This window comes from Colobus angolensis, unplaced genomic scaffold, assembly GCF_000951035.1.
Source record: "Colobus angolensis palliatus isolate OR3802 unplaced genomic scaffold, Cang.pa_1.0 Scaffold207, whole genome shotgun sequence".
Classification (NCBI taxonomy): Eukaryota; Metazoa; Chordata; class Mammalia; order Primates; family Cercopithecidae; genus Colobus; species Colobus angolensis.
In genome coordinates this window covers 2,475,722-2,503,527 of record NW_012115233.1, presented here as the reverse complement: position 1 = coordinate 2,503,527, position 27,806 = coordinate 2,475,722, and the positions used below count along the sequence as shown (strand labels likewise).

General features: G+C 41.9%; 1 protein-coding gene across 3 annotated transcripts; it reads right to left on the bottom strand.

Moving 5' to 3' along the window:
* Positions 1-14,811: 14,811 nt before the first annotated feature.
* Positions 14,812-24,651, bottom strand: DYNLRB2 (dynein, light chain, roadblock-type 2). 3 transcript variants are annotated; one of them, XM_011942142.1, is made up of 4 exons: positions 24,307-24,433; positions 22,047-22,122; positions 15,798-15,965; positions 14,812-14,941 (listed from the first exon to the last, which is right to left on the bottom strand). In XM_011942142.1, the coding sequence occupies exons 1-4, from the start codon at positions 24,307-24,309 to the stop codon at positions 14,898-14,900; spliced, it is 291 nt and encodes a 96-aa protein (XP_011797532.1). In that variant the 5' UTR covers positions 24,310-24,433; the 3' UTR covers positions 14,812-14,897. The 3 variants fall into 3 exon arrangements, with proteins under 3 accessions (XP_011797532.1, XP_011797531.1, XP_011797533.1); XM_011942141.1 differs by lacking the exon at positions 24,307-24,433 and adding an exon at positions 24,531-24,651 and having other exon boundaries at positions 14,819-14,941; XM_011942143.1 differs by having other exon boundaries at positions 14,819-14,941; positions 24,081-24,376.
* Positions 24,652-27,806: the final 3,155 nt, after the last annotated feature.

The following is a 27,806-nucleotide window of genomic DNA, read 5'->3' as shown; positions in this document are numbered from 1 at the left end:
GGAAGGAAGGAAGGAAGGAAGGAAGGAAGGAAGGAAGGAAGGAAGGAAGGAAGGAAGGAATTAAGGAAGGAAGGAGAAAGAAAGAAAGAAATTAATTGAGTTTCTGGCTGCTTGTTATGGTTTGAATCATGTCCCCACAAAACACCTGCTGAAGTCACACCCCCAGGATCTAAGAATGTGATCTTCTCTGGAAATAGGGTTGGTACAGATGTAATTAGTTAGGATGAGGTCACATTGGAATAGGGTGGGCCCTTAATCCAGGAGGGCTGGTGTCCTAATAAGAAGAAGGAGGATGACACAAAGACAGACACGCAGGGAGAATGCCATGTGACCATAAGAGCGGAGGTTGGAGTGGTGCCGCTACAAGCCTGGGATTGCCGGTCACCACCAGAGTTAGAAAGATACAAGGAGGGATTTTAGCCTCAGGAACTATGAGGAGCGTTTATGTTGTTTTAAGTCGCTCAGTTTGAGGTAAAACTAAAGGAAACTAAAACATCTTTTGAATCCCAATTCCTGGCCATAGCTCTGCTTAACAGGACTGCCTTGGAAGCAGACAGAATGGAGTTTGAGTCTCAGCTCTGTTATTACCTGCTGCATGGGTTCAGAGGTAAGCTGTTTACCTCCTTGGCATCTCCATTTCCTCATCTGCAAATCAAAGATGAGCATAGCTCCTTCAAAGACTGGTAAACATTTAGAGGAGCGCACGGCACATATATGGCAACTATTAATATGAAAGAACTGCTTCCTGTCAGTATCTGGCCCCGATGGTCGCTTCCTGTTGAGGGAGAAAAGTCTGAAGACTGCTCTTAGAATACAGATTGGTGCCATGGATTATTCAGATACAAGCAATTTTGTTTTTTTAAGAAAAGAGATAATTCTGTGTTTGCTATGTTTTTCCTTCCTATTTTTTAACATCTTTCTGCACTTTTGGTTTATGGTGCGGGAAGTCCTCTTTACCAGGAAAAGTGGGTGCTAACTCCTTCACGTGGGGTGCCCGCTGTTGCCCAAGGACAGAGCCTCCAGCCAACCAGGGTAGAATGGAGAGGGCGCAGGTGCTGCCCAGGCCAGTAATCTAGCTGCTGATCTGCGGATAGTCAAAGCAACCAGTGGCTTTAATATCCGCTCTTCACAGCTTCATCTCCACTCGAGATGGCTGTGCTGATTGTAATGCAATAAAGCTGAAGTTTTGCGGGGAGAATGCTGTTCCTGGTTATTTCATTTAGAAGCCATTATAATACTCTTCCGGGAGAGATAAGAATGATTTAAGTAATTCAGGACTCCAGGAGTCCAGGACATTTATGGTTCCTTCTAACCCTGGGGAATTTTATGATTTGAGGCCTGTGGCCACAGAGCAAAGCCAGCCTGCTGTTGATATGGGGAACAGATTTAACAGGTGTGAGCGCCTGTCGGTGCCAGGTGATTTATATACAACTGTCCATGTTTACCTCGCAACAACCTTTAGGGAACATCAGGTCAGGTTCCCTAGCAGTGGACCCTGTATAAAGATTCCTGTGGCCAGACGCCGTGGCTCATGCCTGTAATCCCAGCACTTTGGGAGGCCGAGGCAGGCGGATCACCTGAAGTCAGGAGTTGGAGACCAGCCTGGCCAACATGGTGAAACCCTGTCTCTACTAAAAATACAAAAAGTAGCCAGGCATGGTGGCAGGCGTCCGTAATCCTAGTTATTTGGGAGGCTGAGACAGGAGAATCACTTGAACCTGGGAGGCAGAGGTTGCAGTAAGCCAAGATCACGCCGCTGTATTCCAGCCTGGGCGACAGAGACAGACGCTGTCTCAAAAAAACAAAAAACAAAACAAAACAAAAAAATCCTGTGCACGTGACTTATTAAGGAGGAACTCCCAGCGGAAGCTGGCAGAGGAGATGGTGAGAGGGGTGAAAGGGGAAAGCAGCCCAGGAAGAGTGTGATTTCAGGCCGAGACCTGTGCAGGGGAGCTTGAGTTTGCTCCTGCAGGGGAACCCTGGAGCATACCGTGCACCTGTCCTGGATGCCAGAAAGCTGGAGTTCCATACCCCTGCTCCCACCAGTCACTGGCTCTGTGCCTTGAGGCTCAGCACAAATAAACTCCCAGGCACCTGTGGTTCCCATCTGTGCCTATAAAAGGCTTTAGTAACCCAAGGGCAGCAGACGAACATGGAGCAGGAATAAACAGACTACAAGGACATCTGGGTGGAAGTCACCAGTGCCTGCACATGAAACTATGAAGATCACCATTTTTCAGATTAAGAAACTGAGGCTCACAGTGTGAAATAACACTCTCTGGAAAGGTGAGTGACTAGGTCTGGATTTGAACCTATGATTCCAGAGTATTTGTTCTTTCCACTGAGATTGCTAGATTGCTGGTGTCTGGGGTCTGGTGGCTGAAAGCACTGACTTCTCTTGTTTCTTTTTTCTGTTAAAAATATTTATGTTACAGTTTTCATGCCTAAAAAAGCAACAAATAGCAATGAGAACAAGTGATTTACTGCTCATACATAATGTGGACAAATCTCACTAGAGCTCTGATGACTGAAAGAAGCCTGACACAAAAGAGTGAGATTCTCTTTATACAAAGTCACACACACAGAGAAAAAATTCATCTCTTGTGATAAAAGTCAGTCTCTTGGTGACTCTTGTGGTGAGCATTAGGGACCGAAAGGGAGCCCCAAATGTATCTCTTGGGAGCTGGTCATGTTTAGGGTATTTTTTGGGTGTTGGGTACACGAATAGATTCAGTTTGTTAAAATTACTCAAGCTATGTATTTAAGGGATGTGTGCTTTCCATATGCAGGTCTTGCCTCAATACAAGCATAAATTGAAGAAAAAAGTGAAAAGGTAGAAAGGGAGAAAATAAAATTGGGCATAATCCCACTCACTCAGAAATCACTGTGATTAGCCAGGCATGATGGTGGGTGCCTATAATCCCAGCTGCTTGGGAGGCTGAGGCGGGAGAATGGCTTGAACCTGGGAGGTGGAGGTTGCAGGGAGCCGAGATTGTGCCATTGGACTCACTTCAGCCTGGGTGACAGAGCGAGACTCTGCCCACCCATCCCCCCAACCCACAGAAAAAGAGAGAAATCACTATGATTAATGTTGTCTTGATGTATATCTTGTAAAATGTTCCCACATGTGCACACACGCACACACACATCCGCAAACATATGTGATGGAATTTCTGGCTGTGTTGGGGGTGATTATCCTAACCTGGAGGGTGGACCATCTTGTCTTCTGTACTAACAGGAATAGGAAGTAAACCAGGGTCAGTGGTCTTGGAAGAGCTGGGAAGGGATAGGTCCAAGAGACCCCAGATGGCCCAAGTATTTGCAAGGTGGAGCTTCCAGTGATGAGTGCTTTCATTTAAAACATGTGTCCCTATTTGCATCCCCACCACTGCTGATGTGGATTGTGGCCACATTCACAATTTATTTACTGTTTTATTCAACAGATATTAGCTGAGCACAGACAAAGTGCAGATACTGAACAATACACAGGATTTCAGGAGATGGATAATGAGACATAAGACTTAGTTTCTGACCTCAAGAGGCTTTGAGTCAAACAGTGTGGCTCTGAGCAAGTATTGCCCTCACAGAAACCTCATTTTCCTTATCAGAAAAATGGGATTAATAAGGCCTGCCAGGCTAGGTAATTTTGAAATCAAATGAGGTGACATTCATGAATAACTCGAACAAAGCATGGACTCCGTTACTCTACACCACAGTGCACACATGCTGTAGGAACCTGGTTTGAGCCCAGGTTGTGTTCACACTGGGATCCAGGCACATCTAGCTGATGGATAAGCTGGCTCTATCAGAAATATGTTTGCATGGATGTTCAGGAGCTCCCAAAAAAGAACTCACCCTAAGTGAAGAGGAAGTCAAGACAAGCAGGCTTAACCCAGTAAGACTAACTTCTTTGAGAAGAAGAAGAAGCATTCTGATTAAAGAATGAGGTCTATACCTCATTAGGGAAAAGTTTATGGAAAGTGAAAACTCAAAAGTAGTAGATTTCCCAAGGTGTCTAAGCAGGACTCACTTTCTCTAATTCCAGATGGGCCTTGTAGGTGGCAATCATGCGTGGGAGAACATCGTAGTGGCAGGTGAGTGGGGTTGTATCCTCTAGCTCAGTGGTTCCTGTAGGAAGTGTCTGTGATGTTCAGAACTCAGTAGTTCCGGGAGGAATGGCATTGTCCTGTGGACATGTGAGTGCCGAGAGAAGAGGGTTGGAGGAGGTGAAGGGGAAAGTCATGGAGATGCCACATGGAAAATGGTTGGACTAGCTCACTGGCAGCCTGAGGCTCCCCTGAGAACTCATAAATGCTTGGGGCGTGAAACCTGGCTGGGGAATCAGGATTCCCTACTTTGGGTGGATTTTACAGGAGTCTGCTGCTTTCTCTTTCTTTTTGTCAGGATGCGGGCATACCTTGACTTATATACAATAGTCCTTTTCTTCTCTCGGGGTTCCTTACTGTGGCTGTGGGGGGCCTGGACTTGGCAGTGGAGGGAGATTCATTCAGAGAAGAGGGATGGAGCCGCTGTGTTCACCCACGTTCCGAATTATAGCCCCTTTCCTCCAGGGCATTTGCTGGGGGTGGGGGTGGGCGGAATAAAGTTCCTTGACTTGGAGTAGTGCTTCTCAAACTTTAATAGGAATGAAAAACTCCTGGGGATCTGGTTAAACGCAGATTCTGACTCAGTACGTCTGGGGTAGGGCCTAGGATTCTGCATTTCTGACAAGCTCCCAGGTGGTGCTGGTGCTGCTGGTCGCTGACCACACTTGGAAAAGAAAGACACATGAAGTGGTAATCAGAATCCTGGGAATCTGGACTTTTAAGTACCAGGATTTTTAAGTATCATAACTTGCTGTTATGATCAGGCAAGTGTGGAAAACCCTGGAATGGATCATCTTGAACAATAAATTAAGCTGAGATTTGAAAGGGTGTTTTTAATTCAAGTTTTTATGAAGTATCTGCTTGGTGCTGGTTAGATCTGGGAGGGGCTTGGAACACTGTCCAGGTATATTGAGTGCCACGTGACTATTCAGTAAATAAAATTTGTGAGTTTTGGTGGGAGAAAATGCAGGGAGAAGATAGATCCTTGTTTGTAAGTCACTTGCAGATGTGAAGAGAGATGGAAACCCACACACCTAACTGATTTTGCAGGAGGTGGCTGTGGTGGTAATTTCAGACAGCTCCAAAGAAAGAATGACGTCGTCAGACTTGACTAGGGGAGTAAAGCTGGAAGGATCTAGGTGGTCTGACAGTATCAAAACTTTCAAAAGGCCATCCCAGTTCTGGCTTGAACCATTGCAAATGCAGAATTTGTATTGCTTAGTTCAGTGGTTTCCTAAGTCTGCTTGTATAGCCCTCGGGTTCCATGAGAATCTGGTGAGGATCACTGTGTGTTAAGTGTGGAGTGGCCAAGGGCAGGATGAGAGAATGGCATGGAAAAGGAGCCCTGTCCTGCTTCATGGAGAGTAGCTTTGCTAGCCTTTGATCAAGGTTCTGTGTGAGCAAAGGCTACTATTTCCTAAAGCAAGGTTTGAAAAACCACTTGCCTAGAGTGTATCCTCCTTTGGGGTTCCTTCTGTCCAGATAGTGCTTTCTCTCTTCTTTCCATCATAACCTCCTATTACACCTTTATAGTCCAGCTCAGGTGTGTCTGTCCTAATTCAGCTTTCTGTAAACACCATGCACACCAGCAATCCTTTTTCTGCATTTCCACTGTCCCCCACCCATACTTCATGTACTGCTATTAACTTACTGTATTGAACATGTACATCTCTGCATGCCTCTTTCCATTACTACAGCAGGAGCTCCTTTAGGCAGACACGACCTCACCCATCTCTGTTCATGGGCATAAAGTGTGCCTGGCTTAAAGTGATTATGGTTAAATGCTTGCAGAATGGGATGCCACCTGGTTAATGGTTCCCTGATTAAGAAGCACACCTTCTTTTCCTTAGAGCCTTAGATGGAGCCAGCGTTTTAATTAATTCAAGATTTCATAAATGGTTAATAATCTCTCTTTGCCTCTTCTGGAAATTTCTAGGTTTGGCAAGAACAGGTAAACATGTCCGATAATATCCCCTTTCCTGTCCTCCTGCCCTCACTGACGGTGTTGTGTTTTAAATATTTTTCTTGGAGAGGCTAGACATTTACTTACCTCCACTTCCCCTGAGACCCAATGCAAAGGTTCAGAGTTGGTGAACAACTAAAAGCTCATATTGAATAAAAGATGTGGCTGCTGGCACCATTTGGGACATTGCAGTCTGATGATTCTTTCCCCAGAGATGTGGGACTTGCTGATACAGGCCTCCCATTTATGCTGCACAAAGGGTACAGCTGAGAGGGCTGGAGCCTATTCTGAGAAGCTGGGCCTTCTGCTTTCCTGATGAGGAGGCTCCAGATATTTCCTTGAGGCTATTCAAGAAGCAGAAAGTTGTGCAGGAGCAGGTACAGAAGGAGACCTGTGAGAGTCAGTGACCTGCCTTGATTCATTTTGCAATGTGAATTGAGAACTTCACGTTTTGAATCTGCTAATTAATTGGTCAGGATCCTGTCTTGAGTATTTTTAGGGGATTTAGCTAACTCTGTCTGCTTTAAAGGCACTCATTACCTTGGTGGACCTTTTTTGCAACCAGTCTTGTGATCCAGGGAGCAGTGTTTCTAAGGTAGGAAAATAGGATGTGGATAAACATCGATTGTTTAACCCTCAGACACTGGGCACCCACCATGTGCTAGATTTTTCTGCCAGGTACTGGGGTAAGAATAAGGCAATGCAGAAGCTTAATGGTCTGTCAAAAGCACAACAAATTCAGCTTCTCTTGATTATTGAGTCAATGTAGTTAGTCAATGCAGACCAGAAAATCAGTCTGATGGATTGAATTGGCCAACCAATTTAGACAAAACAGAAAAGCTGGCTATATGTGTAGGCAGTATGGGTACAGGGGAAGAAGGAATGGTTCAAACTGGTTATAAGTATAGACAGTAGGAGGAGGATAAAGCATATAACAAACTAGTTTTATGTGTAGACATAATGGGATGAAGTGTAGGCTTGGTGAACACACAAAATAGTAGATGTAGTCTTGATGGGAAAGTTAATCCTTTTGGCAATTCCAGATATGAGGATATTCCATGAACGGAATGGTGATGTGAAATCCTGTTGATCCAGATGGATGGTTGATTGCTGGAGATCTAAGGGGCTTTGATGAAAGTATTAGGAGTAACTTATCTATCAGGTGAACCTCATCAGATATTGTTAATTGTCAAAATTATGATACTGATTGTATTTACAGTGATAACATAACTGCCATGATGGTCATCTCTCAGCACTTATTGGTTCTCCAGATAGTATTGATGATGGTGATGATGATAATAGCAATAATTGTTGAACATCTACAAAATGTCAGATGCTTTCTATGATTTTTTTAGTCTCCTAACAATCTACAATGCAAGATTTACTGCCAGTATTTTACAGGTAAGGATTCTGAGATCAGAGATGTTAATTTCCTTGCCAAATATCTGGTGAATACACGATGCAAGGGACTGGCTACCAGTGTGTGCTGGGATCAAGTATCAGGGTTTGGGTGCCTCTTTTGACATCTAAGAACTTGATTCACCTTGGGCAATCTGTGAAACTTCTTTATGCCTTAGTGTTCTTATCTGTAAAATGAGCATGTTGTGAGGATTTAATGTGCCTGTCACATAGTAAATGATCAACAAATGTTAGCTGTTGCTGCCTATGTTCTTCTTGCTATTTTTATTATTGATGGCTAGGCTGTGAGCCAAAGACAGACCTGTCTGGCTACAAAGCAGTGTCCTTTCTTCTGTACCTCACTGCCTTCTGGAAACAAGGGTGAGTAGGAAGTCAGGTTATTCCATACTGTACTTTATCCCTTTCTTCTAGCATGTGTAGCTCCACCACTCCAGACGCTCTCGGACACCTGGAGTGCTGCTTCGGAAATGCATCTGCCTAGAGTCCAGGTGGCCCATTCTTTTTCTAGCCAATGACAGAGGCAGAGGCCAGTCACCAGGTGGAAATAAACTAAAGTCCCTGCTTCCCAGTGAGAGTGACACCTCAGTGTCTCTCTGTCCCCCAGAACTCCACCTCCTGACAGGCCCATCAGTACCCTGTCTTCCTAACTGGCCATATTGGAAGCTAGGGAGGGAGTGACCTGACCCCTTTGCTCAGGGCCTCTGATTAGTGCTCACTTCCTGAGCTGGCTCCACTTCCTCCACTGTGTCTGATTAAAACAGCCAGGGGCGACCCAAATATAGCCCAAAGTTGTTGGTTAAAATCTTTTTGGTTTCAGGCAACAGAAACCTACTCTGGTGGTGTATACAAAACAGAGAACTTATTGTAAGACCTCAGGGCTGCCACATAGAATCCAAGTGCCAAAATGCAGCTGAGGACCCAGAAAACTGCAGGGAGCCCGTGGAATGAACACTGTACCTCTCATTCCATGTCACGATGCACAACTGCAGCATTCTTTTCTTCTTAGAACTAGCTTTCTCTGCTGCTCCCATGTGGAACACATGGCTACCCCCAACACCTGTGTTTTCATGCATAGGTCGAGCCACATGGAAATTTTCCTCTGACTGTCTTCCATATCTAAATACTGAGGAAACATCTCTCATTGGCCTCACCTGGACCATGTCTTTACCACGGACCAACCAGATGAAATTGCATTTGGATATTAAACATCAGTATGAATTCTAGTTGGGAATGTGGAAATGCTAACCAAATGACAAGGAAAGGGATTTACACAAAATTGTTCACCACAGGATCACCACTCTATAAACCTATTAATATTTACAATTAAAGATGAGAGGAGGCCACAGTGAGATGCATTAAATGGCTTGTATTGTGGTAAACTTTTATTTTGCCGCCATTGCTATTATTAATAACAGTAATTGACATCTATGCTGTCCTGTATAGTTCAGAATTCAAGGCCGCTGTGGGTGGACATTCTTCACATTTGTAGACAGGAAAACTCAGGTTCAAAGTTGTTGACCCTGCTAATAAGTCATAGAGTCAGACCCCAGATCTCATGTTCTCTCAACTATATCATATTGTTTCTCAAGTTGTAAAGTTGACCAAAGAGAGAGGATTTTAAAATCAATTCTGTATGTGGTGGGAGTGTTCCAGGCTGGTGACATCTACAGAGGGAGCCCTGAAACCATATGTGCTGAAGGGAAATACAGAATGGAGGTTCCCTGGGGTAAGAAGCCAGGAGGAAGTAAGAAGATCCAGTGTTATCTTCTATGGGTTCAAAGAATGGCTGGGTGCATGGCTAACCCTCTATGTCAAATCTTGCATAAGAAATGTACCAGAAAAGATTTGTGAACCTTATGTAGTCCAAACTGTTCAGGGAATGCCTGAGTTTCCATTACTAGAGATGGTTTTGTATTACAGGAGTCATCTAGCCCCATGATTCTCAGGATTTGAGAGACCAACTTATCTTTGTAAGTCCCCCACTGAAGATGTTATACCTCTCTGAAAGCAGTTATGCCCCCACATATGATCCATGTTTTCCTGTCTTTTTGTTTGTTTGTTTTGTTTTGAGACAGTTTCGCTCTTGTTGCCCAGGCTGGAGTGCAATGGTTCACTGCAACCTCTGCCTCCTGGGTTCAAGCGATTCTCCTGCCTCAGCCTCCCGAGTAGCTGGGATTATAGGTGCCCGCCACCACACCCAGCTAATTTTTGTATTTTTAGTAGAGGTGGGGTTTCACCATGTTGGCAGGGCTGGTAACTCCTGACCTCGGGTGATCCACCTGCCTCAGCCTCCCAAAGTGCTGGGATTACAGGCGTGAGACACTGCGCCCGACCTTTCTTGTCTTTTTCTTCAACAGAGAATATAAGACAAAATATTGGTTGAATGAATATCTATACGCAATTCACCTACACATGTGATAGTTTCCATTTCAAGGACATTACATTGTTTTCTAACATCAAAAGAGTGGAAATATTCTGCCCCTTATCAAACACAAATTGGAGATAATTCTAATTTTTCAAAGACCAAGAGGGGAGACAAAATGTCCACCCTTAGTCTGTAGTAATCCTGGCTTTAGAAGAGAATAGGTAACGTATTTCAAAAGCCAGAACATACCCAGTGAGAGGGTCTGCTGGAGGCACTGCTCTGGAGATCCAGGCGGGTTAACATACCCAGTGAGAGGGTCTGCTGGAGGCACTGCTCTGGAGATCCAGGCGGGTTAACATACCCAGTGAGAGGGTCTGCTGGAGGCACTGCTCTGGAGATCCAGGCGGGTTAACATACCCAGTGAGAGGGTCTGCTGGAGGCACTGCTCTGGAGATCCAGGCGGGTTCGCGTCCGTCCTCTACTCGGATAGTCCAGCTGTTCAGAGATGAAGATTTGGGAGCTCATAATGCGAATGATGTGGAAATTCATTTTCAGCTATTTTATTAAGCTGGTCTTTCCAGGTTCATTATCATTAATGTCTGTGGTTGGAATATGTTCCTCCATAGACTGCAACTAGCTCTTCTATTGTTCAGGTAAAATTTATAGCAAGTTAGACTAAAAAGGAGCACTGTATGAGCCCAGGTTTGCATTTCCCCTAGGAACTGAAAGCTTTGCTGACGGTTTTGGATGGGTGTGAATCTTCAGTCTATAGGTCCAGCCATCTTTTAGATATAGGTCATTAACTATGCTGCTATGAATCCAAGATGAATATCAAGTTGTAGGTGCCAGAATAGAGAGAGGTGTGGTGCAAACTTCCTGAGATCACATCCTCGTTTATTGTAACTGGCTCTGGCAAATTCTTCCTTTTGCTGCCACAGTCTCTGCCCCGACAAAGCCTCACAGTTTCCTCTGAATGCAAAGGTCCAGGCAGGACTGTAATGCAACTACTGTGAGTTTCCTGCCCAGTGGGATGGAAGTGTCTTCCTCCCCTTAAGAGCCCACGTAGAGTTCTGGCACTTGCAACCGTGCCATCTGCACCTGCCAGAGATTTCACACGGCTATGTTGCAAATAGGGCTTGAAGTTTCTGGCCGTGTCAGGAGGAAGGAAGTGGCTTTACCACTCAGCCATGCATCTGATGACAAGCTCTGGGTGGGCAGGAAACTATGGGAAGAAGACAGATTTGGGTATTAGAATCAAATGTTATCTCTGGTACACTTTAAAATGAGCTATTCTGTGCCTCCTAAAAACAATTTTTGGGGATGGTATGGAGGGATCTCACAAGGGCATGAGCCCCTGATAGTGTCATAAGTGCCAGTTCGATAGGCACAGCCAGACCAGTGCAAGTTCACATACCTGATGTCTTAAAGACACCTGACACCAGGCTCAGGTGAAATCCTCACCTGTAAAACCACAGGGTCAGAGAGATGATCTCTATGGTTCTTTCCAGGTGTGAAAATTTGAGACTCTAAAAAGAATGGGTTTCCCTTCACTAGTGTATTTTCTTGTCATTTAGATTCTAGCAAGACCTTGTTTATGTTGCAAACTGTTAGCAGATGCTGAAGCTGTCCAGGGCTGAGTGAGTACCATGTTACTCAGGCTTCACTAGGCTGAAGGAAGAGGTTGAGATGAAGGCAGTCACTCACCTGTGTGGAAGACCTGCTCTGCAGCTTCATTTCCTGTCATTACAGACTGTGTCTGGGCCCAGTCAGAGGGGCTTGTGGGGAATGGGGGGGCAGGTAGCACTGGGGTCTCTAGGGAGAGCAAATACAAATTGGATACCACCTAGAGGTCGCGAAGTGGAGAATAAGTTTCTAAGAACAGCTAAAAAATGAAAGAGACACGACAACCAAATGCAGCGTATGATCCTTGATAGGCCCTTAGATTTTTTTAAAAAAGCTGTAAAGAACATTTTTGGGACCACTGTGTCAGTTTGAATATGATTGCATGTTATGTGATATTATTGCATTAATATTAAATTTCTTTTTTTTTTTTTTTTTTTTTTTTTTGAGACGGAGTCTTGCTCTGTCGCCCGGCCTGGAGTGCAGTGGCCGGATCTCAGCTCACTGCAGGCTCCGCCTCCCGGGTTTACGCCATTCTCCTGCCTCAGCCTCCCAAGTAGCTGGGACTACAGGCGCCCGCCACCTCGCCCGGCTAGTTTTTTGTATTTTTTAGTAGAGACGGGGTTTCACCGTGTTAGCCAGGATGGTCTCGATCTCCTGACCTCGTGATCCGCCCGTCTTGGCCTCCCAAAGTGCTGGGATTACAGGCTTGAGCCACCGCGCCCGGCTAAATTTCTTAAGTATGAAACTGGTGTGGTGGTTATTTGGAGAAATACCTGCTATTATAGTATATGCAGCTTTTATATGCTATGTGTGTGTGCATATATATCTATATATGTAATATGTACTTATAGAGAGAGATGAAGCAAATATCATAAAATATTAACAGTTGTTGAATGTAGGTGAAGCTTGTATGCTGTTCCTTGTGCTCTTCTTTCTAATCTTCCATAAGTCTGAAGTCTTTTAAAATTAAGAGTGTGGGAAAGTGGCCCCAAAGTCAGCTATGTGCCATAGCATAGCTTCCCTATCCTACAATCCTTCTGGGTTTATTCATCCTACAGGTTAAGGCGGACACACTCCTGTTATACTTTGGACTCATTTCCTTATTTGCTCTGTTCTCTCTGTAGACAGAGTCAGCAACCTCCTTATAATTGTGTGGCTTGATGATGTGCAGAGTTGTCCCTAAAACTCGTTTATATGTGTATTGGACTACTCCTCCTCACTACCCAAGTAAGAGCCATTTTTGAGTGGTGGCAACAATGTCGGCAAAAGCAAGTATTTGTTGAATATTCACTGTGTGGCAGGCATTTTATCTGTATCAGCTCACCTGATTCTCATAAACAAGCCTTGGTTAGGTTTTCTTATCACCCTGTCTTATAAATAAGGTGATGAGGCTCCTAATGTTGACAAGCAGCAGAGCCAGAATTTGAAGAATCTAGGGCCAATGACTCTAAAACCTTCATTCCTGACCACGACTGAGCATGTCTCAGCCTGCAGCTGCATTGCAACTACCTGGAGAACATTTGCAAAATTGACATGTGCAGGTCTTGCTCCCAGGAGTACTGAGTTATGCAGTGGGCTCAGACATCTGTTGCATGCAAAGATTTGGCTGTTTGGCTTCAGTCTCCCTTGTCTCCCTCAGCCTCGGTTGAGTTTCATCCATGACCTGTCCCCTCTCCCATCACCACTTGGGAGAGTAAATCCCTTTAACCTTAGGGAATTGGTGTGGCTCTTCCTTTCTGCTGATACCACCGTCTGTCTGGGTTGGCTGTGATAGTCTCACAGGGTGCAAATTAGGACCAGTGGTGTGGCTGCACTAATAAACTTACCAGGCATCATTCTCACACTTGGCTTCATGTGGAGCTGTGGCAGGAACTTAGGTGAAAGTACCTGTGGACCCTTGCATTGGGTAACCTGTGCCTCCTGACAAGAATCTTCTGGGGAAGGAGGACAGAGGCGCAAGGAGGAGGAGCAGGCTTCAGCTGTATCCGTAATGTTTAATTTCTTATTTTTTGGATGAATCTCAAGAGAATGATGCAGAGGGAAAAAGTCAATCCCTAAAGGTTACATACTGTATTTATTCTGCTTACTTTTTTTTTTTTTTTTCTTTAGACAGAGTCTAACTCTGTTGTGGCTCAGGCTGGAGTGAAGTGGTACCATCTTGGCTCACTGCAACCTCCACCTCCCAGGTTCAAATGATTCTCCTGCCTCAGCCTCCCGAGTAGCTGGGATTACAGGCACGTGCCACCATGCCTGGCTAGTTTTTGTACTTTTAGTTGAGATGAGGTTTCACCATGTTGGCCAGGCTGGTCTCAAACTCCTGACCTCAGGTGATCTGCTTGCCTCGGCCTCCCAAAATGCTGAGATTACAGGTGGGAGCCACTGTGCCTGGTCTACATAACATTTTTGATATTAAAAAATTGTATCAATGGAGGACAGCTTAGTGGCTGTCAGGGGTCAAGGCTTGGAGGGAGGTGCTATCAAAGGGCATCCGAGGAATCCTGCCAGGGATGGAAATATTCTGTATCTTGACTGAGTCACTATCAATTTCCTGGTTGTGATACTGTCCTAGGGTTTTGGAGGATGTTGCTACAGGGGGGGAAACTGTATAAAGGGCACACAGAATCACTATATTATTTCTAAAAATTTCACATGAAACTTCAGTTATCTCAAAATGCAAAGTTTAGTTGGAAAAAAAGAGGATATAAAGCAAATGTGGAAAAATGTTAACATCTTTTCTTGTGGTTTTGGGGTGCATAGAAATCTGTTAGATTTGTTATATTATTTTCATGATTTTCTGAATGTTTGACATCCAGTAAAAATCAAACCTTCTGGAGTTATGTACTCAGCCTTGTATGTATGAAACCTTACCTAAGACTCATTCCTGGCCCCCTCAGACTGGTGTGCTAGAAGCACAAGTACGAGGGATGGAGGAGCTGCTTAGGTTGGCACTGGCCCCCGTGGGAACCATGCTTCTGACTCCCTGCTGTCCTTGTTTAACCTGGGAAACCACTGAACACTCTTTGAGTACTGGGACTTTCTATTCTCCGTATAGCTCCCACAGTGCTCTACTGAATCTCCTCGGTCTACCACAGAAATGGGTGAAATTCTACTTCTGTACTTGGTGACAGCTACTTCTAGACTAAAAGAATTGTCACAAGGAGCGCTGTCTTATTAGAATCCTTGGTTTTGTGTATTATAAGACAATAGAGATGTATATACCAGAATTCATTTATTGTATCACTAAAGTACAACTTCACAATATAATCAAAAGGGACTAACTGAGACATGCAGAACAGTTTAGATATAGAAATAGAAAAGAATGTTTGAAGGGTCAGTTAGATTGAAATAGAATTTTAATAATCATGAGAGAGCCAAGTGTTTCTAACCCAGTGTCGCTTAGACAGCCTTGGCCATCGCAGGTCTATTCACACGGATTCTGAATGACGATCAGAAGATATTCCTTATCTATGGAGAGATGGACAAAATCAATTCACCCTTCATTTAAATTTAATCAAGGAATATTTCAACTAGACTGCTTTTCTCTTCAAAACATCACATGGACCTTGTATAGACAGATGGTTTCCCACCCTGGCTGCACATCAGAATTACCTGCTGAGCCTTTAGAAAATACCCATTTCCTAGGGCCTCAGAGATTCTGATTTCATTGGTTTGGGGTGGAGTTGCAGGGATGGAAAAATTTTTAAAAAGTCCTCCAAGTAATTTAATGTGTAGCCAGGGTGAGGACACTGGTGTAGAAAAAACTTCATTTAGTTTATAGGCAATTCTGATGTGATGGATTTGCTATAGAGGTTTGTTCTAGATTAGTTTAGTGGCATAAGTCCCGTGGTACAGTCATTTTGTAACATTGTGAACCTAATTCCTTCAGGGAAAGGAGTGTTTCTGTGGCTGCTGTCTTCTGGTAGACCTGGGAGATGTACTTTCCCCACAGGGAGGGTTTAAGAACCTACAGGCCTTGGGTTCACTGCCTACTTTATCTGCAGGACAGGGAACATTTCTCCCATTCTGCAGAGTCTGTATGCTAAGTTTGCTGAAAATGAGACCTACATTTTCTAAATTTTTTCATTACTAATAATAAATGCAAGTGGGCAAAATTCAACCTGTTCTAAAGTCATGGGTCATATTAATTGCTAATTTCATAGAATTTTTAGGTTGGGATTTTTACATTCAAACATCATTTTGTAATAGAAGAATGTTGTTTTATATTGCATACTAAAATATATACTTCCCATTCATAGAAACAAGGCTTTTTATCTAGCAAAGTAGAAAGATGATTTCACTAGGAAATGAAATGCCAAATTACCTGGAGCTACCATGATTTCATGTTTCTTTGATCTGATCCTAAGAAAAGTCAGGTCGTTCTGAGGATCAATATCACGAACTGTGCTTTTGGCTTTCATTGTCAGGTGATGAAGAAGGCCTGCATATTGAACAGTTGTTGAGTTGTCCAAGGTTGTTCGGATGGGTATACCTATTATGAAATTTAATTTTGGTTAATATTTTTTCTGATTAGAAAAGTAATATGTACATTGTGGAAGTACTGGAAAACACTGATAATTGTAAAGAGGAGGAAAAAGTTATGGCTTATCACTCTCCGGTAACAATTTTAGTTTATTTCCCTCCAAACTTTTTGTCTCTATGTAGATTTTTAAGTATAGTTGTGTGACACTATATTTACAAATTTGACTGTTGCTTTTTTCTTCATTAAAATTATAAAATATGAGTTGTCCTTGTTGACAGTGTCATCAACATTATTTTTAATAACTGCATACTCTACTATTTTATGGACATATAATACAATCCATCTCCTATTGTTTGGTCATTTTGTACCTTGTATTTTTTATAGCTAATGGGGTGATGATGAACGTTTTTGTGCATAAATCTTTCAGTAGCTGTTAACTGACTACTTGAGTACTAAGTTAACATATTTTTAGATGAAATGCACTCCTCCGACATCTTGTCTACAGTGAGTCTGCTATGAAGTGCTTGATCTGTGACATGGTGTTAGTCTTCTTCCCTGAGGCCAGAAACATAAAGGGATATCACCACACATGCTAGAGGGTACATCAAAAGGGACTCCTCACACCGTATTTTGCAAACCTTAAATTTTATGTTAGAAAATATGGTAATAAGGATATTGTAGTTTTGCTATGCATTCCCTGGTTTGCATTCATTTTTGGTTTAAACACTATTAAATTTGGCTACTTGTGTGCTCCATTGTTTGTTTGTTTGTCTGTTTTGAGACGGAGTCTCGCTGTCGTAGGCCCAGGCTGGAGTCCAACGGCAGGATCTCTGCTCATTGCAACCTCTGCCTCCTGGGTTCCAGCACTTCTCCTCCCTCAGCTTCCCGAGTACCTGGAGTAGCTGAGACTGCAGGCACCCACCACCACCCCTGGCTAATTGCTGTATTTTTAGTAGAGACAGGGTTTCACCATGTTGGCTAGGCTGAACTCCTGACCTCAGGTGATTCACCCACCTCATGTCTCCCAAAGTGCTGGGATTACAGGCGTGAGCCACCATGCCCAGCATGCTCTATTGTTCTGTTACACAAGTTTAAAACAGAAACTATTAACTGGAAAATTCTAGCCAGAAGAATATGCAAGTGTAATTCAATTCAGTTGAAATCAATCTAACTCAACTTGGAACACCCAGCATTAATGCCTAGTATGTACCAGGTACTGTGGTAGGTATTTTACATATATCGTATCTAATCAGTGAGAGCCTTCATATTATTTTGAGAAGAACTAGATAGCCAGAGAATTCCAGGGATTTGATTTGCAATGTGCTTTTATGTTAGGAGGAGATATGAAGGTGAATTTGGGATTGCTATCAAATTCCTTAGGTATCTGTATTAAGGGCACTCAAGAAATGAGCCTAATATGGCTCCTGGTTTCCTTCAGAGAATGTAGCTCCAGAGACTATTAAACAAGAAGAGCACTTTCAAGAGTGGAAGAGTGTTACAAACTTAGCATTTTACCAGGTTTTCATAAAAATCTTCAAGGCCATCAATTTTGACTTTGAAAAGACTGATTTCTCTTTTAAGATAACTGCTGTGTCCAGAATGTTTTGCTAAACAGTATGAGGATAATATTTACAGGAAAACCTATTCAATAAATAAAGCATCATAAAAACCTTGCTAATCTTTTATTATGATTTGTTGGCCACTTTTTCCCTGGAAGGCAGTCAGCTGTCTTGCATACCTGAAGGTCACAAAGCATGGATCTTTAACAAGCATGAAATGGAAATGTAGCAACACGCAACTTTTGATGGGAACTTTTTGACGAGCAGTTTTATTTTGCATCCTAAGTAGTGACTACCTACTAAGGGTGCAATGCTCAGTAGCAAAACAAGAAATACAACCAGAATAAATTATTTAAAATGTAGGTGACAGGATTATGAATCAGATGCTCAGGTCTATTTAGTTAGTCTGTTCATGATCCAAGTCAATAAATAAAACAGCTAGCCTTTTTGAATGAGTGTGCACAGTGGAAACACGTGGAGTTTTTCATATCTGCCATACACACTTGGAAAAAATCAATCAACAACTATTTATTGAACTCTTGCTTGGCACCATGTGAGGTAATTAAAAAATAATTTATTGAGAAGTAATTTTAGCACATGGTACAAAATTTACCCACTTCCCTTCTGAGAAACAACTACTGGTTTCTTAGGAGCCTTCTAGGGACATTCTAGGTCTATTCAAGAATGTATGTGTTTGTGTTTGTAATCTTCATTTTAATGATACCATTCTCTATTTCGTACCTTGATTTTTAAATTTAATACTCTTTGGAAATTCTGATTCTGTACACGTAAGTCACTTATATTAATGACTGAATAACAGTCTTGTTGAATAGATGTTTTGTAATATACTTAATATGTCCTACTGATGAGCATTTAGGCTGTTCTCAATCTTTGACTTTTGTAAACAAGGCTACTTAATATGTCCTTGGTCATCTCATTTCACGTTTGTATATATGTGTAGGATAAATTCCTAAAATGAAGCTGCTAGAACAAAGAGCATATGTATTCTAAAATTTGATGGCACTATTTTACTACTCTCTACGATCCCAGTAAGCCAGCACCCGTTATTTCAATTTGTCATCTTCAACTGCACATTTGTGCTTTGGTTGATAGATTGTATTTCAAAATAAAAGGAATTGGCTGGATGGCTGTTACAATCTAATGAAACTCAAATGATAGATTGTTAGAAATGTCAGGTATATTTAAAATTAAGAGCCTGCAGAAATCAGACTTATGTACATAAGAAAATATGACAGATCTGACTGCCTGGGGGACAAATATACATATTTGCCAGTATCTAATTCAATGATCAGTGTTGCAATATTATAAGCAACGAATGGTTTTATAAATGAGAAACCAATGCTAACAAAAATCTGCTCTAATTAAAATATGTAGCATTGGGCTAAGCTGGGAAGACTACTTTACTGTCTTCAATAGGAAGTCTATGTTTCAGTAACAGTGAAACCGAAGGACTATATTTAACATGGCATATGATGATATCTAAATGAATAAGCATGGTAGAAGTCTGACCTAACCACAAATATAATCTGAAAATGCTAAAATGATTTGCCTAGAATTAGTAGACCACAACTGCTAGTAGAAAACAGTAATACATAAAACATCATCTTAGCTAAATATTTTGGTATTAAATTTCATGGGACTTCCCAAAGCTGAAAAGCTACAAAGCTGCACTGTAATAAAGGACACTTTCATCTAAAATTGAGTAGGTTGTTGAAACTGAGTATTTTATTACATTCTGGTCACACAGTTTACACCATATGCCATTAATAAACATCCTTGTCATATACTCTGGTTATTAATAATCCAACTATAAAATAAGCCCCTTATTTATATTTTAGGGAAAACAGGTTAATTTGGCTTTCAGGTAAAAACTCTTAAGTACCCAGAAACCTTGAAAAGTGTCCTGAATTCTAATATAAACTTATCCTAGTAGAGGTTAATTAGAAGTTAATGGGTATTGAAAATAATATTTTGTTGCCTTCAGATAAGAGAAGTGTTAATTGAGGAACCTCAGGAAAATAAAGTGAAAATCACTTTTCGTCTCACTACTCAGGGTGATCACTGTAACATATCCCTACTCTTCCTTCTCTATTTATTTGAAGTGTATATGTGCACCTGACCATAGATAGGATTAGAACGCGCTGGTGACCGCTTTGTTCTCTGCTTTTTTCATCTAATACTGTGAGTAGTTTCCCAAGACCCTAAATAGTCTTCAACCTTTTAAATAGAGTAATGTTCATCAAGTAAATATTATATAGTTACTTTAAAAATTCCTCTACTGTTAGGATACATTTATTTACTTACTTGTTCTATTTATGTATTTATTGCTATTACATATGATGCCTCAGTGAGTATCCTCATACCTAAATATTTTTGTCATCACTCTTTAGGATAAATTGCTAGGAGTAAAATTGTAGATCAAAGGGGGTGAATATTTTTCAGATGTTTGACGCATATCACCAGGATTACCTACTTTAGACCAAGATCTTCCAAAGAATTAACATTAGATGAGTGGTTCTGGGTATCACAGGTGAATGTACCTGTAACAGGGTTGAAGAGTGTCCCCCTAGACTCCCCAGATCCCCAAATTCAAGTCCAACATAAACCTCAGAAGGTGGCCTTATTTGGAAACAGGGTGTTTGCAGATGTAATTAGTTAAGATGAGGTCACACTGGATTCGGGTAGGCCCTAATCCAATAACTGGGGTTCTTATAAGGAAACAGACAAGAGACACAAAGATGAGAATGCCACATCATGATGGGGATGGAGATTGGAGTGATGTGTCTATAGGCCAAGGAACACTAAAGACTGACAACTACCAGAAGCTAGGAAGAGGTAAGGAATGATCCTTCCATAGTGTCTTCAGAGGAAGCATGAGCCTGCGGACATCTTGATTTCAACTTCTAACCTCCAGAACTGGAAGAGAATACGTCTCTGTTCCCTGTTGTTTTAAGTTACCAGGCGTGTTGTAGTTTGTTACTGCAGCCAAAGGAAACTAATGAACCACCTCTATGAAATCACATGGACCGCTCATCTTCAGAGCCGTGGCAGAGTGTATGCAAATACCTGGAAATAAAATCATTGCAACCAGATCCATGTACTAGGGCTGAAATGCTTCCTGGAAATATTCTGCATAGTTCTTGACTTACCTGTAAGGCAGATCTTAAATCCTCTCTTGTCCTGATTATTCAGGCTCGAAAATTTATTATGTTCTATTATCTCTCTCACTCATTCGGCCTTGAGTTACTGGTTATAAAATAAATCAATTGCTTTATCTGTATAAATGAATTAAAAATCCCGACATTCTCATAACTATTTAATTACTATTAAGTGTTGGGTATTATGCCAAGCACTCAACAATTATTGTCTCATTTAATGATCAAAACCACCAGTAAAATAGGTTATTGTCCATTCTTAGTGGTAAGGAGTTGTAGTTCACAATTTAAGCAGACTTTCAGTTGGTAGTTGCTCAATAAATATTTACTGATGGATTTTTCCAAGCCACTGAATTGGTAATGGACCAATTCCATGGTTGCACCACAAATTATGTAAAGTAGCTACTCTTATTTTAACTAATGCTCTGTAATTTCTGGCACCCCTTGTCCTTACAAGTGTCTGAATTAGCAATGAAACCAGCAGGAACTCTTAAGAGGTTGCCACCATAGCTGAGCATGGAGCAATGTGCCCAAGTAATGTGCCAAAGTAAATGCGATGTGGATTCTTAACAAGGATTGTGCAGCAAGAGCAAGTTTTTGGTAAGTCTACAGATTTCATAGTTGGAAATGTATAGGCTCTTCTTATACTACATCCACAAAGAGTACATTATAAATGATATCATTAATTCTCAAAGATTTTTAAATAAAATATGTTCAAGGAACACGTTCCACTTAAAATAAAAACTGAGGCCGGGCGCGGTGGCTCAAGCCTGTAATCCCAGCACTTTGGGAGGCCGAGACGGGTGGATCACGAGGTCAGGAGATCGAGACCATACTGGCTAACACAGTGAAACCCCGTCTCTACTAAAAAAAAAAAAAAACACAAAAAACTAGCCGGGCGAGGTGGCGGGCGCCTGTAGTCCCAGCTACTCGGGAGGCTGAGGCAGGAGAATGGCTAAACCCAGGAGGCGGAGCTTGCAGTGAGCTGAGATCCGGCCACTGCACTCCAGCCTGGGCGACAGAGCGAGACTCCGTCTCAAAAAAAAAAAAAAACTGAAATTCTGTATGGTTAAAAATGTTGAAACAAAAACAAACTACCAACAATGATATTCTCCCTATCTTCTATATGATAGTTTTTTTGGCACTTCTGAAATATTGGAAGAGAATTACCAAAGCTTTAAAAAGTAAACAATGTATAGTGCTTCTTAGGAGTATATAGACATTTTTAGACATGTCTTCTTCATATTTATGTCCCCAGATCTTAGCAGAGTGTTTTATATATATATGGACTAACAGAGCAAACAGGTTCCTGGTTGGCTTCTGCATGTCAAGAAGATAGCCTGTGATATATTTACCTTCTGCATTTACAACCATAGTTCCAATAACCCCTTTATGGCTCTGGATCCTCTTTAAGGTTTCTTCCACCTCTGCCTGAAAGAGATCAGGAAGATAATTAACCAAAAGGGCCCTGTGGTAACTCCAAACCTAAGGAGAATAATGTTTGGAAAGATACCTCCTCCCCTATCTCCATAACCTAAGGTGCCGAGTGTGATAATCTCAGATTTTTAAAAGACAGCTTTGAAATTGTCAAGTCCCACATAAATATACCTATATAAGACCTCGTGGTTACAATCCTGATAAATCTCAGTAAGAAAGACAGCTTACTGCCTCACAGGAGTTCACTCCATATTTATCTGTTTCCATTTACTAGAACATTATTCTTTACATTGCATGGCAATTTATCCCAGATTATCCTTCATTCATTGACCCTGCTGTATTCAAATGAAAATTCCTTTTCTACATTATAGTGCTTTAGATATTTATAGAGCTATATCATGGCCTCCCTATGTCTAAAAGTAGTCCTTACTGAGAAATCTTATTTTCATTACTGTGACCTCATCAGTTCAGATGATTAAATTTAAAGGATATTCTATAAAAAACAAAGTATTCCAGGATTCTAGGATTTTCTTGATAACTATAGCTTGCATCTCAGTGCAAGCTGAATGTTCAACTATGAATGATTATTCTGGAATCTATTATTGTGTTTTAAACTCATTTGGAATCTTATGTGTAGACCCTATTGTATGTTTTCTTCCCCTCTAGAAAAGTCGAAGTCAAGAACTATCTTTTCCAAACCTGCAAATTGTTCAAGACTGAGCAATCTCTGGATATTCTGAGTTCAAACAGTATTCTGCAAATTCTCTTGATGAGGGTTTGCTATATTCTTTTTTCCTCAGTATTGCATGGGTGAACATTATGTTACTTCAAGATAGTTTTCCTTTGCACTTGGTATGAGCATGAGCACTTATTTTCTCTATTTCAGCATCATAGCCAATGTTTTCTTAACTTTAGGCATTTTTATACTAGATTCATTATTCTTACCATTATGAATGCCATGTATATTATTTATCTGAGTGTTCTTTAAATTATCTCACTGCTAAAAGTTTAAATAAATGCATTTTAAAAGGAAACCATATATCACTACCACAGATGGAAACCTGATGTTATTCCTCATAAATAGAAATAACTGTAAAACAAACAAAATGAACAAAATGAAGAGACAGCATATCATTAAATTCTACTGCAATGAAAGCTCTGAGCCTGAGGCCTGCTCTTTAGATGAAAAATGGAAACTTCCAAATGACAGTGGTATTAAGGACCTAATAGTAACAGAAATTTTCTCCTGTATGTAGTCTGAAGGTTGAACAAAAAGGAAGAGGAATAACTTTCTCACGATGTGATTCATTCTTATTTAGCATTTCTGGGCCATCTTATGTAGCAACGAATGTTTGCATCTCACTTTGAGAAACACTGCACTAAACCGTAAACGCTGAACAGGGGATCAATAATTTACTGCATTTTGGGCAATCTTTAAGACGATGTCCACAGCTTCGTGAAGCCACTGTGTCCTCATTTATCTTTCTCCCTGTTACTTATCTCCCAAACTCCTTTCTTTTCTTTCCCTGGCCTTTCCATTTCTCCACCCAGTTGTTTCTCGTCTCATGATTTCTGAGTGCTCCTAGTATAATTTCTTAATCCCCATCTCCAATCCCCGTTTCATTCCTCTCTTAACGACCTTTGCTTTCCACAGTTTCTACTTTTTTCCTTCTTCTTTTTTTTTGGGGGGCAAGTCTCCCATCACTTACTTCCCTTTTCTTTATTTCCCTTTCTTCTTTTTCAGTATCTTTCCTTCTCACCCTTGCATTCCCTTGCTTTCCCTGTCCCACCTCTTCCTTCTCTCTAAGGGTCTGATTTTTTTCCTTTCCATCTCGGCCTCCCGCCCCGTCTTTGGAAACTTTCCTGGCTCCCCGGATTTCTCACCCCCCTGAGCATTCTTCATTCTCTCGATCTCTCTCTTTCCTTTCTCAACATCACCCCTCCCTATGTACCACCCCCGCGAAATCAATTCCCAAGACAGCTTCCACTCATCTAGACATCTTCTTCCCCTTTCCAAAGTCTCCCTCTCGCCCCTCCAAAAAAATCCTGGAGCCACCAGTCTCCGCCGCGGCCCCTGGACCGTCCGTGCCTGGGGGGGCCCCAGGAGCCGGGCAGCGAAGGTCCTTGCCGGTAGGCGTCCTTCGAGCGCCGGGGCGTAGACGGAGACCCTAGATTTACCATCACGGAGGCCGCGAAACTCTGGGCTCAGGCTGGCGGCACAGACTCCGGGGATGTCAACAACGCTACCAGCCGTAGCTAGGAGACAAAGGAGGAAGTGGCTCCCGGAAGCTTCGGGGCCGCGCCTGCGTGCTCGCAGACCGGCTTTTCCGCCCTGACCGTGCTCCTGATGCCTTCCGGCCGCCGTAGGCGAAGGTTCGCGGAAGCGGCGAGCAGGCGCTCACCTGAGGTTCGCCCAAGCCTGGGGCGGTGGGGCCGGGGAGGGAAGAGGGAAGTGGGTCAGGCTCCCGGTCTGTTTTCGTCCATTCATTCATTCGTTGAGGCACGAATTAATGTAATAGCCACTCATTCGTTCAAGAACTGCTGATTCACCACCCACCAGGTGCCAGGGAGGACAAAATACACCAAAAAGTACCGGAAGCAGTAATGTCCACGTGTGATACTTGCCTTGGAGCAAGTAAACAGGGAACAGGGCCACCTGACTCCGGGGTTGGGCTGCTCTAGGGGTTTGGTGATAGTCTTAGCTGCCTATGACCTTCCATTAGTACTGCCCTGTGCAGGGCAGATAATGTTTGCTCCCCTCCCAGTAGTTTTTATATTGAAGAAAAATATATCAGAGCATCAAATAGTACAATCTTATGTACTTAAAAAAAATTAATGTATATCTGTCTCCTCCAAGATCAGTAAACACAGTTTCACATTTTATATTCTCACCTAGTTATAGCACCCTCTTCCTATTCTCAACTCCCTTGAAGAGTTGCTACTTGTCAGTATTTCTGTTAGTTGTCAGTATCCATTAGGATCTGTATTTTTGCCATTGTAAATATCAACAGTTCTGAGTTACTAAAAAATTGCAAGTGGTAGTTCCGAAGGTTCTATACATTGCCATAGAAGAGCATTCCATTGGGTATTTAAGGAACTGTTGGAGGAAACACATTAAAGATCAATTAGGGATGGTCAGAAGTCCCTTGACTTTTTGAGGGACATTGATAATATCCTTATAGCCTAGGAGGAAAGGAGCCACTATTGTACGAAGAAGCACAGCAGGAAGATTTATGGCTGCAGTCGTGTTATGACTTGCTGGGGTTAGAGGAGGGCAAATATTGATGACAAAATACAAGCTGTAAGTTGGGAATATATCTTCGTGGGGATCATGCCATAACAAGTTCCTGTAATACCGATTCTGTGCGTCCATTTCCAGAAAGTAGTCTCACACTAGACAAGGCATGCATCATACTAGGAATGTCAACTGGATTCTGAATGGGCCGTGTTAGGCATGCTCTGGGACAGTTTTGAATTCATTGGCAGGCTTGGACTCGATGATGCATTTCAACTCCAAATCTGTCATTTTATTATATTAACTACAGAAATACTCTGAGAAGCTGTAGTTCTGCTCTAATTTTTGTTGAGGTATGGGTGATTCTGATTACTGTAATTCTCTCCTTTTTTTCTCTCCAAGAAATTTGTATATCTCAGAAAGCCAGTTCACTATTAATAGCCAAAGAGTCCCACTTGATTCTCAACACCTGGTACTCCAACAAAGTTGATTTGGAAACGGCTGCTAGAGTCGTGGGGAAGGAGTCTGAATCTGGTGTGTGCATGTGCATGTGTGTGCTTGTGTGTGTCTGCGTGCGTGCATGAGTGTACAGTTCTGGCTTTTACCTGATTGACTATAGCTACCATTTTGCAGTAATACAAATAGAGGTCTTTAGAGAAGTACTGGCTGAATTGAAGACTGATTCTTGGGCTCTCTGGGTGTTTCTGATCAAGGAGCTTCCTACTTGATTGTGTAGCCATTTGTTTTTCTTACAAAAATCAGTGACAGTGCAACATGTCTGATATGTCAGTCAGCTTTAATGAAGGAACCCACTGCATATGCATGGAGTGTGGATTTCCTCGTTTCTGGAGTCAGGGTGTCAAGCTGATTCAATCGCTGACAGCTGTAATTAGAGCAAAAACCGATTCTACCATGAAAGGCACTGACAGGAGAACCCAACTGCTCAAAGAGAAATAAGAAGTAGCCAAACTGACTTCCAGCCAACGGTCAGGTTTGACTCTGTGCACAGGAAATCAATGAGGAGAACTTGAGCCATTTTCCCCTTATCAATTTTTCACTTCTAATTATTTCTTGGAGGTAGCTTGGTTTAATTTTTATGCCTTTTTTGGACCTATAATGAATGTCCAGAGCTGTGCTATATAAAGTGTCTTTGCAATGCCTGACATGTTTCCTACCCCGTCCTCAATATATGTGAATTCCTCTTTTACCATCTCCTTCTCCCATCCCCTCAGCTTTTCTTTTGACTCACAATAAGTGCTAAATAACTTTGAACTTAAGTGAAAATATTAATGAATATTTTAAAAAATATTAACGAATATTACTTTTTACAAGTACTCTGACTTAACCCCAAAAGTGATACATGCAGAGACCAAGTCCACAATTTTTCACATATAATTTTAGAAGGAGATGATTTTCTTCTGAGAGTCTTTCTTGCTCTTTGATACTTTGCTACTGCTCTCTGGTTAGCTTGAAGAAATCCAGATAACTTAATGATCTTGAGTTTTTTCTTGGCATTTTCTGTACCACCCCATATAGCTATCTTTGGCATTCCTGGCAGTTGGCAAATATTACGAACTGGGCCGTGGAATAAATTTTGTGCCCATTCTCTCATAAGATAAAGCGTTGTTTGTCATTTAACAGAACTTCTTCTGGTTTTCTACTGGTTTCCCTCCAGAAAATAGACACTACATTCTTCTAACATGTTCACAGGCCAGGCGTGGTGGCTTACATCTGTAACCCCAGCATTTTGGGAGCTGAGGCAGGAGGATTACTTAAGGCTGGGAGTTTGAGAGCAGCCTGGGCAACAAAGCAAGACATCATTTATACTAAAAATTAAAAAAAATAAAGAAATGGCTGGATATGGTGTTGCATGCCTGTAGTCCCAGCTACTTGAGAGGCTGAGGCAAGAGGATTGCTTGAGCCTGGGAGTTTGAGGTTGCAGTGAGCCACAATCACACCACTCTCTCCAGCCTGGGTGACAGAGTGAGACTTGTCTCAAATAAAAAAAGTACAATAAAATAATAAAATACTCCTTAATACTAGGGCATAATTAGAAGGTGCCAGTAATATCAATAAGTATTTCCTAAAACTGACCCAATGTCATAGAATTGCAGTATTATAGATTTAAAGTTTCAGAAAATCAATCATTTTCTTCTTATTAGGCTAAGACACCCTCTGGGGTGACTCCCTTCAAGACCTAAGTGTAATAGAAGTATTTGCTTTCCATAAGGAAATCCTCCTTGTTGGAATTAAGTGTTTTCCTAGAGCACAGGATTTGGAGTTGGGTGCAGGTGGGGTTGACATTTCTAGGTATGTTTCCTTGAATAAAATAAACAGAGCATCAGCTTCTTCATTTATAAAGGAAGAAAGATAGTATCTACCTTAGAAGGTTGATATGTGAGGTTTAACTATTATGTGGGTGAATGTCTGGCTCATACCAGGT

Coding starts and splice junctions, on each gene's coding strand:
- DYNLRB2 (XM_011942141.1), bottom strand. CDS start 24,620: ATGAATGAATGGACGAAAACAGACCGGGAGCCTGACCCACTTCCCTCT. Junction 22,123..24,530: donor CAGGCTTGGGCGAACCTCAG/GTGAGCGCCTGC, acceptor GATCTCTTTCAG/GCAGAGGTGGAAGAAACCTT. Junction 14,942..15,797: donor TGAAATCATGGTAGCTCCAG/GTAATTTGGCAT, acceptor ATCTCTCCATAG/ATAAGGAATATCTTCTGATC.